Here is an 18,124-nt window from a genome sequence, read left to right as displayed (position 1 = left end):
TTTTTAACTCCCTTCCTCTCCCTTCCTTTCTCTCTCTGACACGCACACATGCACATTTACTTTTCCTGTGGCTCAGTTGCACGTTTGAAGTTGCACTTTGGTTCGAAACTCTGCTGTCTAAAGGAACTGGGAGTCAGCATCTCTTCATTGCCTCTGAGGGCTCTCAATCTAGGAAATTATTTAAATCTATAACCCAAAGGACTCTGAATAAATTGACCCAGAGGGCAAGCTAACCCATCTATCTTAACAATCAAGCTCCTGACGGTGAGGACAGGTTTAGGAAGAGGCAAACCAAGCTAATATTTTCTTTGGTGTAACTGCTCTGTATCCATCATGCAGGGAAGAATGTTATTGGACTTATGTGAACTGTGTTCCCCAAAAAGTTGTAAATGTTGCTTAGACAGGGAACTCTGCTATACAAGCTCCTACTTAAGGACTCACCTATTCTGGATGTGCAAACGCATATTTGCATATGCAAAAATGGGCAGATGTAGATCTACAGTAATGAGATGCAGAGCTATTCATTTTGCAAGGTATACGTGGGTTTGTGCAGATGTGATATACATGCCTTCTTGAAAAATCTAGCCCTGTACTTTTATAATCATCATCTTGGGGAAAAAAGTAATTATGATAATAGCAAAGCAACTGTCATAAATATGATTAAAAATTAATCAACGCTCTCCATTTAAATGAGTTAAAAGCTTGAAAGTAATGAAGAAATAATTTTAACATGAAAATATGGAAACATAATAAATAAATCAATATGTACAACCTCTTCTGAAATGTCGGCTGGATTTTGTCTGTGTGCGAAAGAAATTCCAGATAAAACAAAACGCTGTGGTTGCTTCTTAGTGACTCACACATTTTACGTTTTAGGCTTGTGACTTAACTACTGGCACATAGTGTCCTATAAAAGTTTTGCACGCCAACGTGTGGCGTACAGAATTATTTTAGAGATAACTTGGCTTCAAAGAGGACATTAGCATAGGGCCAGGACGGCCGTTTTTGCTAGTCCAAGGCTGGTTCAGACAGCACATTGTGACGTGAACATGCAAGCATACTGCCTGGCCACGAGCCTTCTGGAAGGCAGTGTTGAAGCTACAGTGAATTCATGGAGCAGCAGCTCATGGACTCTGCTTTCAACATGCTTGCTCTCTAGTGAGACCTAAGATAGGCTAAGAACCATATACAGTAAAAGAATAATTTTTTATCTTTTTCCTAGCCTAACAAACATGCTTTTTTCCCTCATTATATGTCTAAAAAATAAACACTGTTAATGGTGCTGTCAGAGTCAGAGGTGCAAGATGTTACCAATTCAAGAAAGTCATTCAGATCAGGCAATACTGTACAACTGGATGTTCAAGCCTAATGCAACTATTTCCCTTGGTAAGACAGGGGTTAATAGAGATTTCTTGTGTGTAACGATTATTTAGGAAGCCACAGCAGCACGGCCACACGGTAAGTATAATTGCTATACCTTGTAATGTGTTGGATTCTGAAGTGAATTTTAAAGCACTGGAAGCCTCTCTTTAGACACTAAAAAGCTATTTCTAGCCATCTATATTTTGCTATTCTTAGTGTGGAATTACTTATTTTATTACCATACTAATATATGTGGATACCCTTTGTCTGACTATCAGCATTAGCAGTTAATCGTATGTATGTTAACACCAAAATGGTTTTCTCAGATCCATAGACACTTCTCACAGACACAGTTTAGCACTCTAAGCGTATCTTTCCGTAACAACAGCTAACGTACAATACGAGTTAATCTCTAAATATTTTCTCTGCAGATCGCTGTTCATATGCATCTGAATTTGAGATGCTAAAGCACAAAATACTGTTAATATTGTGTCAGGCTCAAATATCTGTGTGCAAACAAGATTAACAATGCGTTCACTATGTCAATGGTACTTCCCAATGGTTGTATTTACAAGGAGGGCTCCAATGATAATGATTTAATTTAGAAGGAAACCACACTGAAATAAGAGTTTGCTTATTATACGTCCATCCTACCTTGTGTTTGAGACACTGCATGACAGGATTTCAAAAGCTGTTTGTACAAAAATAATAATGTCAAAATTGAGTAATACAACAAGAAGCAAATTAAATGAATGAAAACTGAAGTGAGATTGCAAAATTAATGCAAGAAAACCATACATAAACCAAAACAAATTTAAATTCATAACAGTTTGTATTGAAGGCTGTTTCCACCCATAATTCTACTTTCCTACATTGTATATTTGATGAAAAATTTCTTCTCTTGTTTGATCAGGAAAAGAAAAAAAAAAAACCCACGTTTTGAAATTCTCATTAAACAAATACCACCTTCATCTCAATCCAGCTAGCTTTCATACATCAATGTGTATAACAACGAAACCAGACTCAGGTGGGGTTTTGCGCTGGTGCACTTCTGGGTCTAAAAGGAAGTGGTCCAAATAGCAGGTATGAAAATACACACTCTGATGGATGGAATTAGAGTGAGTTAAAAAGCTGTTAAGGACTACCCCTGTGGTGGAGGCCACCACATGCCCAAACAGAAGCGATAACCAGCACATGAAGGATCTTACTCCACTTAAGCATTGGTGATTTAAGCCGACTTCATCTCTGAAATGGAGTATGAGCAAGCTCATGTGGGCTGTTACCACCTCTCAGCAGTGGAAGCTGTAACCCCAGGTGAGGGAAATATCTAGTTGCTGAAAGAGGTGACGACTTTAATGATTTACACTTATTTCCCAGCAACCTTCCTCCCTTATACATCACGTGGTTATCACACTGTGGTTAAAAGCACAACTAGAATCATTCTCTCGTTCTTGTGTTTTTAAAAAATGGACCCAAAGCCCTCTGAAGCCAAAGGAAAAAAGCCACTAATAACACCTGTCTCTGGACCAAGCCCATCATTTTTGAAAACTAGCAGAGTTGACAGGGAGTTTTCCTCATCCTTTCTGCAGTGACGCCACAGATCTGCGGTAGCCCAGCTGCCTCCCCAGGGTGCCTGCCACCCCTGCCTTTTGATTCTGTGCAGATATTGCTCAGGACCACACTGACTGACACCACCATTCATGCTGGATGTCAGAGATGTCATCTACAGAAACCCTGTGAGGGAACAGATGAGGAATTTTGGTGATTGTCCAGAAGGGAAGTGGAGCGATTGGAAGACAGAGCCGTGGTGGCTGTGGCTCAGTGGCAGCAGCTGCCCGAGATCCTACATGCTGTTGCCCCCCTAGAAGTTAATCTGGTTGCAGCTTTTGGGGCTGTAGGACTGTCCTGACAGTGTAAATACTTGGTTTGCATGTACTCTTCCCTCTCCCTCTGCAAGATGGCTTTAATTCATACTACAACGTCTGCCAGAGAGTTCAAGTCCTGAACATTTAATAAACAAAGAATTAAGTACACAACCCTTGAAAGTAATGGGTATTAAGCGCACACCTTCTCTCTCACCTCACTGAACTGCCAGGTATATTCCCCTTGTAGTTTACATTTGTGTAAGTGCAGTACTGCAAGTCTATGCAATTATTACAGCTCTGCTGGCTCAACCTTTCAGCAAGGGAACTGCTCAGAACATAGTGTTGCTTCTTCCAGAAATGAGATTAGAGTTTTCCTTTCCTTGCCAAGTAGTTTTTTCCATTAAAAAAAAAAAGTGCTTATAAACTAGCAGAAAATAATAAGGTATTTTTATTAGGAAAGGGTGTACTACTAGAGATAAAACTCCCCATGCTACTATACATCTCTAGAATTCAGTTCAAATTAACTGTCTCAGAGTTCAGAGATGCTCTATGCACGTTTCACCTCTATTTTCCAAACAGCACTGGAAATGTAAGTTCCAAAATGAAGGAAACAGATTTGCTTGAGGTACTTTTCTGGAGTAATTAAAATGGATATGCTGTGCCTTTTATGACTATCATATCTAGCTAACAAGTATCAATGTGGCTGAACAGCTGAAAGGACAGTCTGGCTAAGCAGTCTAGCTTTCACATGCTTATCTGAAACAAATCTGGTTCTGTACCATTATTTAAGTCACCTCACCTCTTCATTTTAACTCTCCAAGCTCATTTCCCCAAGTTTGGTAATGACTTACATGCAGAAGCATTCTGCTCAGCCTGATTATGGTTACTGTTTTCACTAGCTTGCTTTTCTTTTAAGCTTTTAAAATAAGATACCTGCTCGTTCTGCTTCTCCAAGACTTCTAAATGCTCAAGTTGAACTTTTTTCAACTGATCCATTTCTTTTGACTGCTTCACTGCCAGCTGTAAGCAAGAAAAAAAAAAAAGGGGGGGGGGGAAATGTAACATTATTAACAAGCAAGATAACAACTTACTTGAAACACATCCATATATACACTGTCTTGCCCCATTTGGATGGCACAAAACATCACAGGAGGCCTATTATATCATCCAATCTTAAGAGCTATTAATGTAATAACATATTTATATCATACATATTACATATATAATATATATTACACAAAAGTAGTAAATACACAACAGCGAACAGTAATTTTGTGAATTTAAAATAGCTTTCTCTTACATAGATGTTAGATCTTTTACACTACAAGTATATGGAACAAAGTAAGGACAAATGTCTGTTTACTAGAGCTGGACTCTCAACACAGGGAAATGAAAATTAATATCAAGAAACAGTGCCCAGTGACTCTGTCAAAGTTATAGTTACCCTTTTTCTCTCTTCCAGGAACTTTTTAGTGTTGCTGCTGTTCAGTTCTCTGACTCGCCTAAAAAAATGCAAACGTTGTCCATGAAGACTCATTGGAAAAAAAGAAACCCAAAAGCTACAATAGAGAGAATCACAAATTCATAAGGTATATTCTGGTTTCTGATTATCTGTACCATGTGGGAGTAATGGCAAATTGTACACTCCTCTGGCTACACACCTTTCCACTTAAAGGTTTCTAAGTACATTGACAGTATGATTGAAAACTTGAAAAAAAAAAACCCAAACCAAACAAAACCCCCCCGGACTGTTATGAATGAAGTTTGGGGGTTTTTTTCCCTTAATCAAGAGTGGTGGACAGAACTTAAAAAAAAGTTTAATTCATTGTGTATCCCTTACTGCCTCTGTTCTCAATTTATTTTGGCATATAAAGAGCGCTACATCTCTTAAGAGCAGTAATGGAAAAATCATCTGACAATCATAAGTGAAGTTACAGCTTTCCAATGTTGTAAGGTTCTTAAAGCTGTTATTTAAGCAAAAAGATAAGTATACAATTAATAATTACATAAAATACCTAACCACAAAGTGTCTCTTCCGCCACGGAATATACCAAAAATAGTTCAAAGAGCCGAATCAGGCTAATCGCAAAGCCTGAAAACCAGGACTGCATTCAGACTGTTTTCAAATCTGGGAAGAGATTTATCTCGGAGTCATTAGTGGAGGTCTTACATTAACTAAGCATACAGTTACTGAGGGCTCTGACAACTCATCTTCCTGATGAGCTAGGAATGTGTAACACTCAGGGGACTTAGTTCAGTGGGATCAAATTCAACCTTTTTGACCAAAATAGCCCAGTGTCAATGAGGGAATGTATAAGAGGAAAGAATGAGCCAGATGGCAAGCCCAAAGTGAAGGGGAAGCCCTGAAGGCTTGTAAGACATTATCACGTAGACTCTGCTTTTATCTATTTATTTAGAAACTTTTAGGGTAAACAGAAGAAACTTAAAATAGCTATCATGGAGAGTAATCCTCCCAAAAGTCTCAGTTGCTGGTACTGGCAAGTGTCTCTCTGATCTCTGAAGTCAGTTCAGGTTGTCATCCCCAAACGTGCTGTGAGCAACCCACTGTGCAAGTGCAGCAGTGCCCTTGGTCAGCTGAGCGTGGACGTTGGCCAGGTCTCCACGCCAGCACATAACGAGGGACAGCACTGCAGCCCAGGTCACGAGTGGAGAATCAAACATGTGTGCCCTTGTGGAGTACATTCCTGCTTCTTCACTCCTATCTTCCATCACCCTCTCTGCTTATTATCATCACTTTTAGCACTCCTTCCCTCTGTTCCATTTCCCCTCTGTGCTATCAGTAGATGAGGGAGAAAGACTTTCACCGGCACCACCTCCTGTGTTTTCAGTGATGCTGCCTCTCCAGTTATTCTAACTTCAACTAGAACCAAACCTCAGATTCCCTTTTTGGTATAGCCCTCATTTCATTTAAAAAGCAACAGTAAAGTACAATCATTAAAACTCTTATTGATGTGTTTCAATTTAATAGTGTGATTAGACCTACACCAGTCAGTCACAGCTGAGTATAAAGAACCTTTTTATTTCCCTGCTCAGATCATTACATCTGTTAAAAGGATGAATATAAGAAAAGCAACATTTTTCCTAAAATGGTCATCTAAAAATATATTCAGCACAATCATTAGTTGGGCATTGTTTCCATAGATAAAAGCATGGTTTTAACAGAATTAATCCATGAGTTCACCTGTCAGCCTTTGACAGAACTCCTTCCTTCTCAAGAAGGGAGATGATACTTACCTCTCTCTCTCAGCTTTATTTTTGATAGACTTGTCTTGGCTTATGGCTTTGCTGTTCTCCATAGATATTTTAGCCTGATTGGCACGCATTTCCTTGCTTTCCCTAGGCAAAACCAAACAAAGTCATTAATGCCTAAGATGCAGTTGTTGCTGAGGTTGGTTTCTTAATATTACTCTATGCTGTGGTTAAATTTTGTCCTCAAAGCACTAAGGAAGAGGAAAGAACAAACCATAAGAAAACTGCCTTCCTCTAAGCAGACTTTACACAGTTTGAGCAAGCGTTCAGAAGTCTCCATTTGTTCCAGAGAATATAATCTGAAAGATCATTTTAAAAGTATTTTTACACTTTGAATGATACAAAAGGGTATAAAACACTCTTTTCTCCCTAGCATATGAGTTGTCCAAGTATGAGCTATCATCAGCCATTTAGAAAATGCAATTTGTCTTCTAAAACTGGCTAAAAAAACCTTACAAATCCTGTACTCAGAACATGATTGCAATATGAAAAGTAATAATACTCGCTAGTTGTGGTATGAGCTGAGAGACTTCCTTTTAAGACTTCTACTTTGGGCTTGAAAAAACCCTATGGTTTAGACCATGGTCAGACTTGTCTTCGGTTTCTCCTTCTGGCTCAGTGAACCTCATAGCCTTTCCTGTGAAACGAGAGAGCTTTAACAGGAAGGTGGCAATCACCTTCCAGGGGTAATGTCCTGAGTGATGTGGTTTGACTCAGGAGGTGGAAAACCTCTTCAGTGTTTCAGCCAGTGTAGTAGAAAAACAGAAAATAAGAAAATAAATATCCTGTTGTTTTGAAAAGAATCATGCTTCTTTTTTGGGAGTAACGGCACAGATGCTGACTTTCAGAAATGGTTTATGAACTCTGAGTGAGTGGAAGGCTTTTTGTCACATGTAAGCCAGTCAAGCTCCAAAAAGGCATCCCTGAAGGCTAGCTCTTGCTTTCTGCCAGCTTAGCATTCCCGCTCTTGCAGCTCCCGATCTTAAGTGCTTATTTAAACAGGAATTATATATGGAAATTAGGCAGCAAATAACAGATTGTAAAGTCCCCAGTAGTGCATAAGCATCTAAAAGTTACCCATTCAAGGCAAGGCAGTGCCTTAGTCTCTTCTGGACACGATCTTAAGTAGAGCACTAAACAATTATTGTACTTATTAACCCAAAATTCTAAGTATTTTGTATGCAAAGAGGAGGGGTGTGACACAGAACAGAGTACTTTATTTAATGAAATGTTGTCACTGAACCTGTTTTTGCTTTCTTTCATCTCTAAAAGACATTAATCATTAAGTAGCATGAGGAAACTTTGTTCTGTGACTTACATTTTCCACAGTTTGAAATTGTTATTAGAAGAAATGCAAAGCTTGTTTTTTCTCTCTCCAAGAGTTCATAAGGTGAAACATTTCCTGAATACAGATTTAAAAGCAGTGGTATCACAGCAAAAATTAGACAGGGTTCTAAGAAAATTTTGTGTCAAGAGCACATTGCATTCCAACAGTCCTTTCTCCAAATAAAAGCTTTTTATTTCTTCATTGTATTTGAAGTAATTTTTAAGCACACTATCTTAAGAGCGGTACTGAAATAATTTATTTTTATTACTGTGCTTAAGGATATGAAAAAAGTGAAGTGTAGGTATTCAAATTGATTTAGTCTATTTGCACCAGATGTAATTTTAGAGTGAAGGAAGAGGATCAGAGGAGTTTTGTGCAATGCTGATGATTTCAAAATAAGGCTTTGGCCATGGATACGGCTGAAAAAGCCAACACATCTGTATCCAACTGTTTCTCTATTCTGCAGACTATAATCTAGCTCTGAGTTGCACTGCTGTTGGGTCTTCAAAGAATCAAAGAATTGGAAAAGACCTTGAAGATCATCCAGTCCAACCATCAACCCAACATTAACAGTTCTCAACTCCACCAGATCCCTCAGCGCTGGGTCAACTGACTCTTCAACCCCTCCAGGGATGGGGACTCCACCCCTGCCCTGGGCAGCCCATTCCAACCCCCACAACCCCTTCTGGAAAGAAATGGTTCCTAATAGCCAGTCTAAACCTTCCCTGGTAAGCTTGAGGCCATACCCTCTTGTTCTATTGCTTACTACTTGGTTAAAGAGACTGATGCCCAATTCTCCGCAACCTCCTTTCAGGTAGTTCCAGGGTCTTTGCACTGCTTGCAAGAAATAAAAGGTATTATTAACAGAAGAAATGAAAACTCTTATCTTCCTTTTATAATCACCAAGAAGCGCTTGTAGGGACCACTCCTTTCTAAAACAACCCTTCTCAAAGACGGGAACAAAGTTCTAGTGTCAGTTCTCTGCTCAACTGCCTGGCACGGGGCTTCATGTCAGGTCTCAAGTTCAACCTGGCTGCAGTGTGACATCACCACTCAAGACCACATGCCCACTCACCAGCAGTGGCGATGCCTACAGCCAGAGTTAACTGGAAAAAGCAGACAGGCCAGGATGGTAAAGAGAAAAAGGATTCTGAAAAACGTGGCACACAAGCTGCAAGATTTAACTGCTGGTTTCCTACTGTGTCATACTGACAGCAATTCTGAAATTTATACAAACGTGTCTTCTAAAGGGGTACATAACTTTAAGCAGTAAATCTATCCTTGGAATTTATACATATATTTCGATGACACTAAAGTGTATTAACATGTCATTTTATGTCACCAGTGTTTTATGACCAGAAATCTGTTCTTTTATTAAAAAAACCCCTAAACCACCGCATTTAATTTTTCTTTCTCTCTCATGTTATTTTATCTGGGTACACGATGCTTGCGAATAACATCTTCCCATCCCCAATTCCTGAAATGCTGCAAGCTCACTACATCCAAGTCAGTAAAGCTAACCCAAGCCTGGGGAGGCAGGGGGCACAGCATCCCCGGAGTTCAATAAGCTTCAGATTTTTAGTAGTATCTGCTGTCTTCTGCTTTGTTTTTAAATAAGCTCAATGCACAAACTGTAATTGCTTTTTGTACTGCACATGGAGGGAAAGTCTCTACCCTACAGCAGATAACTACATCATTTTAGATTACTTATCTTTCCTCCTTGCCCTGTGTCCTCTGTTGTGATAGCTAGCTCATTACCTCAGCTCACAGAGAGGCAAGCAGTGAGAACAGCATGCTGAGAGCATGGTCCACCTCCCACACTGCTCTCAGATAGATCTTTTTTTCCTATGGTGACCCGAGTTGTCTCTTGGCTATTACATACAACTATACATAAAAATGCATACACATTCCTCCACACAATATATTCTATAAAAAAGTTTACAAATGATTAAGTGTAAAGTCTCTTTGGGGCATTATTATTCACATTTCAATATTTCACATTCCAAATTCTTCTGAAATATTCATAGGTTCAGACACAGTCTTAAATTTGTTCTAAACAGGAAAGTCCCCAGTCTGCACATTCAGACGACAATGAAGTGCATTAACGTGTTATTTTATCTTCCCAAATTCCCAAATAAGCAAAAGCACACTAAATTGCAATGAATAAAGCAGAAAGAATTTTGAAGGTCTGGGACAGCTGAGAAGAAAAGTTGTCAGTATTTATCAGGATGTAGATTTTCAGGTCTGGTTCTTAGTAGCTCTGAAAACACAACAATACATGGACTGAACACAAATGATTTCTAATAAGAGAAAAAGATGCATTACTAAGACTATAAGAACCATTTACAAGAAATGACATAAGGCTGTTTAAATATAGATACTGAAATTCTAAACCCAAAGACAAAAACTATGAGAAAAAAGCTTTAAAAAATACTAAACTCTGCTGTAGTGTAGATGGAATAGCTGCCTACAATGACAGTCTTCAGCAAAGTTAAGAGAAGAAAGAAGTATGTAGGGGAAAGAAAACAAAAAACTTACTTTCACAGGCTACATATTAATGAATTATCTTCTAAGCATTGTAGTGAATTTCCAATAGGACAGAAGACAGGACTCTTAAAAAATGTGATGTGATTTCTCTGGGCTGATGCAGACAGGTATAATTTAGAGATACAGTACCAAGGAGGACTGCACCTTCCTCTGGCTAGTATCTTTTGAACAATGCATTTGTATTATAATTTAACAATTTTTGGGCTTCATTTTTGACTGGGTATGTATTGCAGAACTGCTTGAATAGGTGGGTTAACACGGAGATTAACATAAAGATGAGCTCACTAAAAAAGCCTTTTGCTGGGACAATTCTCTGTTGGATGGAAAGCTTGCAGGTCCCAGCATGTGTTCTCTCCGATGCAAAGATAAGCTGTTTTTCACTCAGGAATTTAAAAAAATAATTTCAATTCTTTCTTCAAATGTGATTTATTTATTCCTTTTCCCCCATGTGAAAGACGCTGAGGATAATTACATATGAATATATATGTATGTACACACACATTTTGCATTCATATGCTTTTAGGCTGCTTTGCATAATAGATCACAGAATTTAAAAGATTATTCATTACTGACATTTTTAACACTATGTATATGACATGTATTTAATTTTATTTAACTTTAAATGGGCAGGATGGGTAATTACAAAAGCAACAAGACAGTAGTGTTGTGCAATATCTTTTGTACTCCCAGTGATTATTACAGGATATTGTATGAAGATAATACATCAGTATAACGTAGCTTATCCTGCCACCTGTTGTTTTTATAACATGATTTTTTCATGGATCTTTCTTATAATCACCAATGATATAAACACATGTCCCTGGGACTGATGGCAACTCCAAAGGATATTTCCATATTTGATACTTCTCAGTCTCCAGCCTCTGAACTGAAGTTCCTGGGCAGAAGCCTAAGCACACCCACAGCTGATGCAAACTACCACTGCTTCATCGCATCTGCTGACTTTAATGAAGTTCAGATAATCTAAACCAGTTAAGAAACCCATTCCTGCATCTATCAAAACCTTGTATGATCCCTTCTTTTACTTCTACCATGCATACAGCCCAGTATCTTTTACAGGGGCTATCAACACAAGAAACAAAGCCATCATACAAAGCAGAGATAAACCAAGCCCTCATTATCAGGTAGTGCTGCCCTGCTCACCTGTCATGTGAAAATTTTAGCTGCTGGGTTTGTTGTTCATGAGCGTTAATCAGCAGTTTCTTCAGTAGTTCACACTGTTGGTTCAAGTGTAAATCACGGATCTCTTGCTCTTCAGCACTGTGCGTATTGATCATCTCAGACCACTCTTTAGTGTGCTGTGCCACAATCTCTTTGACCTGTAGAGAAGAAACAGCAGCTTTGCCAGAGGTTCTCAGATAGACTAGGAGATCAACTATTACTACTGCTGAAGATGATGTAAAGACAATCATAAAAAAAATTATAAAGAATGCAGCTAAATTGTGAAAGATTAAGTTACACAAATGAAGTTGCTTCACAGAGTAACAAAACCACCAAGGACACTATCGGGTATTATAGTTGTAAACCAACCCCTGCTATTAGGACTCTATTATCTGAAGTGCCCTGAGTAAATCGGCTGCATTTACGCTCTTGACTGTACTATTGTTATTTTAAGACCTCCTATAACACTGAGGTTTTATAATATTTTATTTTATTTAAAAATAAAACAGTTTCACGTTTTGGTTGCCAAGAAAAAAATATATATTAAAAGTATTGAAATTAGCAACAGAGAAAACCTAGTGAGTGGGATTTCTCTGAGGGCTTAAATGCAGTCTTTTATTTTTGTGAAGACAGTTTTACAAACACAGTCAGTTTACAGAGAAATCCTGTATTTAATACAACCTGACTCTGAAGATGGGCTACGTATCTTTGTTTTATATTCATTAAGTCAGCAGGGAATCTGACAAATAGTCCTCTCTTGTTTATCTCCCAAGACTCACAAGAATAATGAGATTAAAGTTTTGGAATGTTCCCCAAAAAAAGACAATACAAAGAAGTCTAAATCACCAGAGTTGTTGTTATAATAATATATTTCATTCAATGATTTTGAAAAGAAGCTAATAGAAAGATGTATTTTTATTATCCTTTAATAACTTTGGATATTTTGACAAGCTATCCTACTTTTTCATAAGTGGTATACAAAATATGCCTCACAATAAACCTATTTTCAGGTAGTCATTTCAACTGCTACTATGGTGACTAATAGCATCTGGGTCATCTTTTATGAAAGCTAAACCCTATTCTTCAAATCATAAATTGCCACCATATTGCTCAAAGTGAGAGACCAATACTAGTATTTTAGGTGTGTGCCCACATGTGGGCTCTGCATAATGTGGAACAGACTCTCCTGCACCCACTGATGATAGTGAAAGAAGAGGGGACCTTAACAGCCCCAGTCTCCGTTCTGCCCTGTAGAGGTTCCTCTGAAGGCCCTCCTACACAGAGCTAATGTTGAATAATAAAACTGGACACCAAATTAAAAAAAAAAAAAAAAAAAAAAAGAGTAATTTTGTAACAGATCAGGGTGACCACCACAACCCAAAAGCCAGACTTGCATTTAACTATGGCTAAATAGTGGTCCCATATCAAATCAGATAGAACTGGAGGCAGAAGCAGCTACCTGGAGTTTTTTGCAGCTGTCAGGAAACAATAAAAGCATTTTGAGGCAGGAGATTGGTAAACTGGTATGACTAATATAAGTCTAATTCATCAGGGTGTTTAAGAGTGAGTGTACTTCCAGCAAAATGAGCCACGCTTATTTTTGTGTATGTAGATAAGCGTACTACTAAGCCAGAGCCTATCAACTATGAAGTGATAAATACACAGAAGAATGTGGAACAGTCAGTGGGAGTAGTATCTTTAATAAGATGTTTATAAGGCAGTACTGCCTTCAGAGCCAGAAAAACATGAGGATTCAACTTTAAAATGGGTCAAAATAAATGCCTGGATGTTGGTAGAGAGACTCATTTTTCAGATGGACTATTTGAAAGGTTAAGGGCCAGACACTCCAGCTCACCTCTGGAACCCACCTAAGGCGCTTAAGTTAGGACCAAGTTTAGTTCAAGCTCCTTGTATTACTGATGTGAAAAGGTGGGCAGTTTCAAAGCAGGATTTATCACACCTAAACACGGTTTGGAGATGCCTCTATTATATCCAAAAGGACCTCAAGCAACAAGATGCTTCAGTTCGGTTGCATGAATCTCCTCTCAGGAGTGACTTCATTTGGCTTATCAACCCCCAGGGACACCTAGAGTGAACTTCAGGGGAGCTAAAAGTCAGTCATGGCTGAAGTGCTCAGGAAAACCCACTCCTTATTTATTTTCAATGCAGAGTTTTCAGATGGAGTGAGCTCCATCCACGATTTGGAGAAAAAAGGTACAGGTAGATCCAAAGTCCTGAGCAACTGGATGTAACTGGGACCACAGCAGAAGAGAGACCACATACCCAGAAAACTTCCATGTTCACAATGGTAAAAAGCGTTAATATTTTAAAGAGACAAGTGCTATTATATGACCCAGGAAACAGGCAGAACCAGCAGCAAATCACACCTGTGTACCACACATCTCGACACAGGAGCAAACACATGGTTCCTTACACAGATCTGTGATTCAAATTGCCTTTCTGCAGAGAATGCTCTGACTGGGCTCTGCCCTCTTTCAAACATCAATAAATTGTAGTGGGAACTGTGACAGAGCTGTCCAAGTATTCTCCTCCACTGCCTGATGCAGTGCAACTCTTCCATACAGTCTGCCACTTCGGACTGGGTTTCAGACCGCAGCATTAGAAAGTGCAGGGGTATTACCATATGAGATCTGATTCCTAGTAAGAGCATTTTACATTGCCCTAAAAGGACAGGCAGGTATTTCAGTAAAGCAGAGTTTGCTGTTACTTAAAGCCTCCTAATGCTGTAAATGAAATGCGAAACAATCTTTGCCTAAAAAAAGAATTGTGACTTAATGAAATAGTGAAACAAATAAATGTATAAATAGTGGAAGCCATGGTGAAATCAAGTATTTAGTGACTTAATTGAAAAGAGCTTTCACAAAGCCCAAACAAATGCAGAGAAACAGTGACTCAAGGGCACACTGCAAATGAATAACATGACCATTAATGGTTTTAAAATGGTTAATATTATACACTACAGAGGAACACAAAGGCAGGAATCCTGTATCTCAGGTACACTGATACCAAAGAATCATAGAGTATCTTGAGTTGGAAGGGGCCCATGAGGATCAATTCCAACTCCCGAAGAAGAAACCTGCAAGGAGAATTAAGTACGGTGGTACTTTACAGTACTTTAAATCTGAGAAGACAGGAGGCAAGAATCATAAAAAACCTGCCTGTGTTCAGGGGCAGATGTGCTAGCGATGTGCTACTAATTTCATCAGCATACAGTCTAAGAAGCAGGCACAGCCCCTCGTAAAACAAGTTTTCTCTAGGGGTGGGAAAAGATTTATTTTCTTAAATATCCTGCAAGCTAGAAGTCTGATTTCAGGCAGAGCAAGATGTCAGCCTGATGAGAAGGGTGTAAGGATTTGCCAAACACAAGTTACAAGTCTTAAAATACCCGATTTGACTCCAATCACCTGAAATCCAATAATGCTGCAGATCTGTGATATGCTTCAAAGTTCAGATGTAGTAAATTCAGTGTACATCCTGCTTTTCTCCAATTATTAGCATCATACTTAAAATGACTATTACATTTCCACTCACTGTGCTCTTGTCCTACTTTCCACTATTAAGGCAGTGTTGCTTATCCAAAAGGACAGGAAAAATAACCATTAGCTAACTTCTCTCTTTCCTGTTCTACAGATTGTCTTTGCAATCCTGTCCTTTAATCTGTTCCTACACTGGACCTAAGAGACTAATTAAAATCTTGATAATGAACTTTCTTTTGCGCAGCATATATGCAAGATGTTTGTTTAGTCACTAAGTTCAAGCAGGAATAATCTTTGAAGTAATCTTTCCTTTTTTTCTTTTCATCCTCTGCCTGCTTGATATTGGGACCTACTTTTCTAATGCAGGGAAGTAATTTGCATCTGCTAGGTTAATTGTGTGTGAAGTACACATTGGGACATTCAGATCTAATTTAAATATTTTATGCCAAACTTGGGCTGGATGCTTCCTCATGACAGGAAGACTTCTGTAGATGAAAAGGTCTCTCTGGTGCTAAAAGCGTACATGCATGTTGTGACAAGAGCTGCACCGAAGGACATGAGCTGTAATTAAAGCTGAATTATGGTACAATCTGATATCAAAATTAGTGGGCCAAATGCTGAGAAATGCTGAACAACTGTTAATTAATCAAACTCCCACTATATCAGTGTAATGTATTCAGAATCTCAGAATTTAATCTAATTTAATTGTACCTACCTTCATCTAGGAGAAAAGTTAATTTCCCTATGGTCTTGAGCACTGTTTTCCAACCTGTTGCTTGCAAACCTTTGAATGATCTCCAGGAATAATTCAAGGGCTCACACATGGCAATTGAAACAAAAGAAGTCTATGAGAATACTAAAATAGGTACATAATCTGGACGATTTTGATGGAACCACAGTGAGCATGATAACTGAAAATCCCTGGCCTAGAGAAACCCACAGAGGTAGATGACTTGTAGATTTCTTTGGGAATTATCTAACACACAGAGGCTTGGCATTTCAAAGTACCTTACATTTAAGTCTCCTTTGAAAATGTCATCCTAAAACCTGACATGGGAGTGGACAAAAATCAATCTTTTTCCAGGTACGGATTAAATTGAAGGGAACCAGTTTGAAAGCAGGATTTTAAAAGGAACAGAGCTCAGAAACTGCATATATTTGTGGAAAGGGAAAACATGAATCACATTTATTGGATTTGAAATATTAATGAACACTTGGTTGTCCCTTTATGTACAAATCACACCTCTTAACTCCAGACTGTGAATGAACACAGGTGAGAAGCAGAGATCACAGCCAAGAATCTTCTACACAGTGTAACTTCAAATGAGTTTTGGAGCTTATGTCTGGATGACAGTGCTCCTCAGAGAGTTTATTTCACTAAGAAATGATTTCCCCCCCCCCCCCCCCCCCCCCCCAGTTTTCAACTAATTTGCTTTTATTTAAGGAAACAGTTCTGGAATTTTCATAGGAGGAGATAGTGAGATAAAACAGTACACGAGGTTTATTTCTGGGTATTTTTCTACATCTTCGAGCAGGCAGCAAGAAAAGAAACCTTGTTTAGAAAACCAGGATCTTCTTCACATGAAATAATAATACCAAAGAATAAAAGTAGGAGAAGAAAAGACGGAAATAACTTTATTCTAGTCTCAGAGATGTGGTTGCTTTTGTATTTTCTATACTTGTCTGATTCTCTTCACAAGTGTCAGCTTTTACAGTAACTCTCTTGTGGTCAGTACCCTGTACTCCTCTCCCCGCAGATCATTTTGTACATGGATGTATCATTAGTTTGGGTATCTTTCAGAAACTTGAAAGCATGTCAACAGGTGGTAGATAAAACCTTCTAAGGAAATATGAAGTCAGTGAGCATAGTAGTGGTACAGAAGTATAGAGGAAGCAGCTCTCAGCAACTCAATGTGAGCCATGAATCTCAGCTTGAGAACAGCTTTTACAAATGAACTGAGGTTGAGTCTCAGAGCATTTCTATTCTCCAGTACCTTGCAGAAAACAATGCAACTAAGCAATGTAGGAAAAAAAATACTAGAAATAAGAAAACACATGGTTCAAGAGCAACTTGGACTCCTCCTTCCCTGAGAAACAGACTAGCAAGTGTTGTCCATGGTGACAATGAGAGAAAATGAAAAAGAAACTTCTTTATGTATGTATTTTGAGAAAGCATTTAGCATCCAAGTTTCATACAGAATATATTAGTCTCTTTGTTTAGCTAGAACTGACACAAATGACCGGTTTAGTTTCATGAGGCATGAATATGGCAATTTCTTCACTAATTTTAAAAGGGCAGGAAATTGATGTTGCTTTTTACAATTTTTTAGGAAACTCTTTTAGACACTCGATTATGCTCATTCTTTTCAACGTGTTATTATTGCTGAAAATCATTCCTATGCTTCCAAGAAAATTAACTGCCAGTTGGGTCTCAAAATCTCCCTTTCATATGTTGCGTGTGTTAAAATGGGCTGTTTGCTTACCTTAGATTTGTGATCTGATGTTAACGTCTGAATTTTAATTTCCGTTTCTTTCTTCAATTCAAGACAATTACTTCCTCTGAAAAAAGGAAAATTGCAAATGTGTGCCACAAGTTAAACATCTTCCCATTCAGTCAGCTCTTACTAATTAAAATGTTAATAAAAGTTGAAGTGCTGCAGTGTATTGGAATGAAATTATTTCTTCTGGCAATTTATTCACAACTTACAAAATACTGTTGGATTAATGATCATTCAATTCAAACACCACGCGATTAATTCTAGATTGGCCCAGTAATTATTCTGTTGCTGAGAATATGTCAAGCATCTCCATTTATGGTACTTGGTTCCTTTTCCAGGCTTAAAATACCTTGCCAAGAGAGAAACCAGTTTCTGCCTGAAAATTTACAGGCATATTCACTGCTGTGCCATGATTTTATCCTCTGTTTTAAAAGTAATTTTTGCTACTTTTTTTTTTTTTTTTTTTTAGTTTGAGGCAGAGAAAAAGTAATTTGAATAGCTACCTTACAGGGTAATTTGGACACACTAAATTTGAATGCCTATTGAAAGCGTGAGTGCCTCTCTGTGAGAAAATAGAAG

At 38.3% G+C, this 18,124-nt stretch overlaps 1 protein-coding gene across 22 annotated transcripts in view; it reads right to left on the bottom strand.

The window, feature by feature from the left end:
* The window catches only part of PLCB4 (phospholipase C beta 4), a 220,632-nt gene that overhangs the window by 2,727 nt on the left and 199,781 nt on the right, over window positions 1-18,124 (bottom strand). For 19 of the 22 annotated variants that reach the window (XM_074913462.1, XM_074914048.1, XM_074913212.1 and 16 more), the window contains 6 exons: window positions 17,531-17,606; window positions 11,533-11,708; window positions 6,483-6,584; window positions 4,672-4,729; window positions 4,161-4,247; window positions 2,017-2,053 (listed from right to left, as the gene is read on the bottom strand). In XM_074913462.1, the coding sequence (XP_074769563.1) occupies window positions 2,017-2,053; window positions 4,161-4,247; window positions 4,672-4,729; window positions 6,483-6,584; window positions 11,533-11,708; window positions 17,531-17,606 (536 nt within the window). Of the gene's footprint in view, window positions 1-2,016; window positions 2,054-4,160; window positions 4,248-4,671; window positions 4,730-6,482; window positions 6,585-11,532; window positions 11,709-17,530; window positions 17,607-18,124 lie in introns of those variants that run through there. The other 3 variants (XM_074914312.1, XM_074914401.1, XR_012634300.1) reach the window with 2 other exon arrangements.

The sequence above is a fragment of the Athene noctua genome, chromosome 1 (genome assembly GCF_965140245.1).
Source record: "Athene noctua chromosome 1, bAthNoc1.hap1.1, whole genome shotgun sequence".
In the NCBI taxonomy this organism is placed as follows: Eukaryota; Metazoa; Chordata; class Aves; order Strigiformes; family Strigidae; genus Athene; species Athene noctua.
Note: the sequence above shows the minus strand (reverse complement) of the source record. Positions and strands in the feature narration are given on the sequence as shown.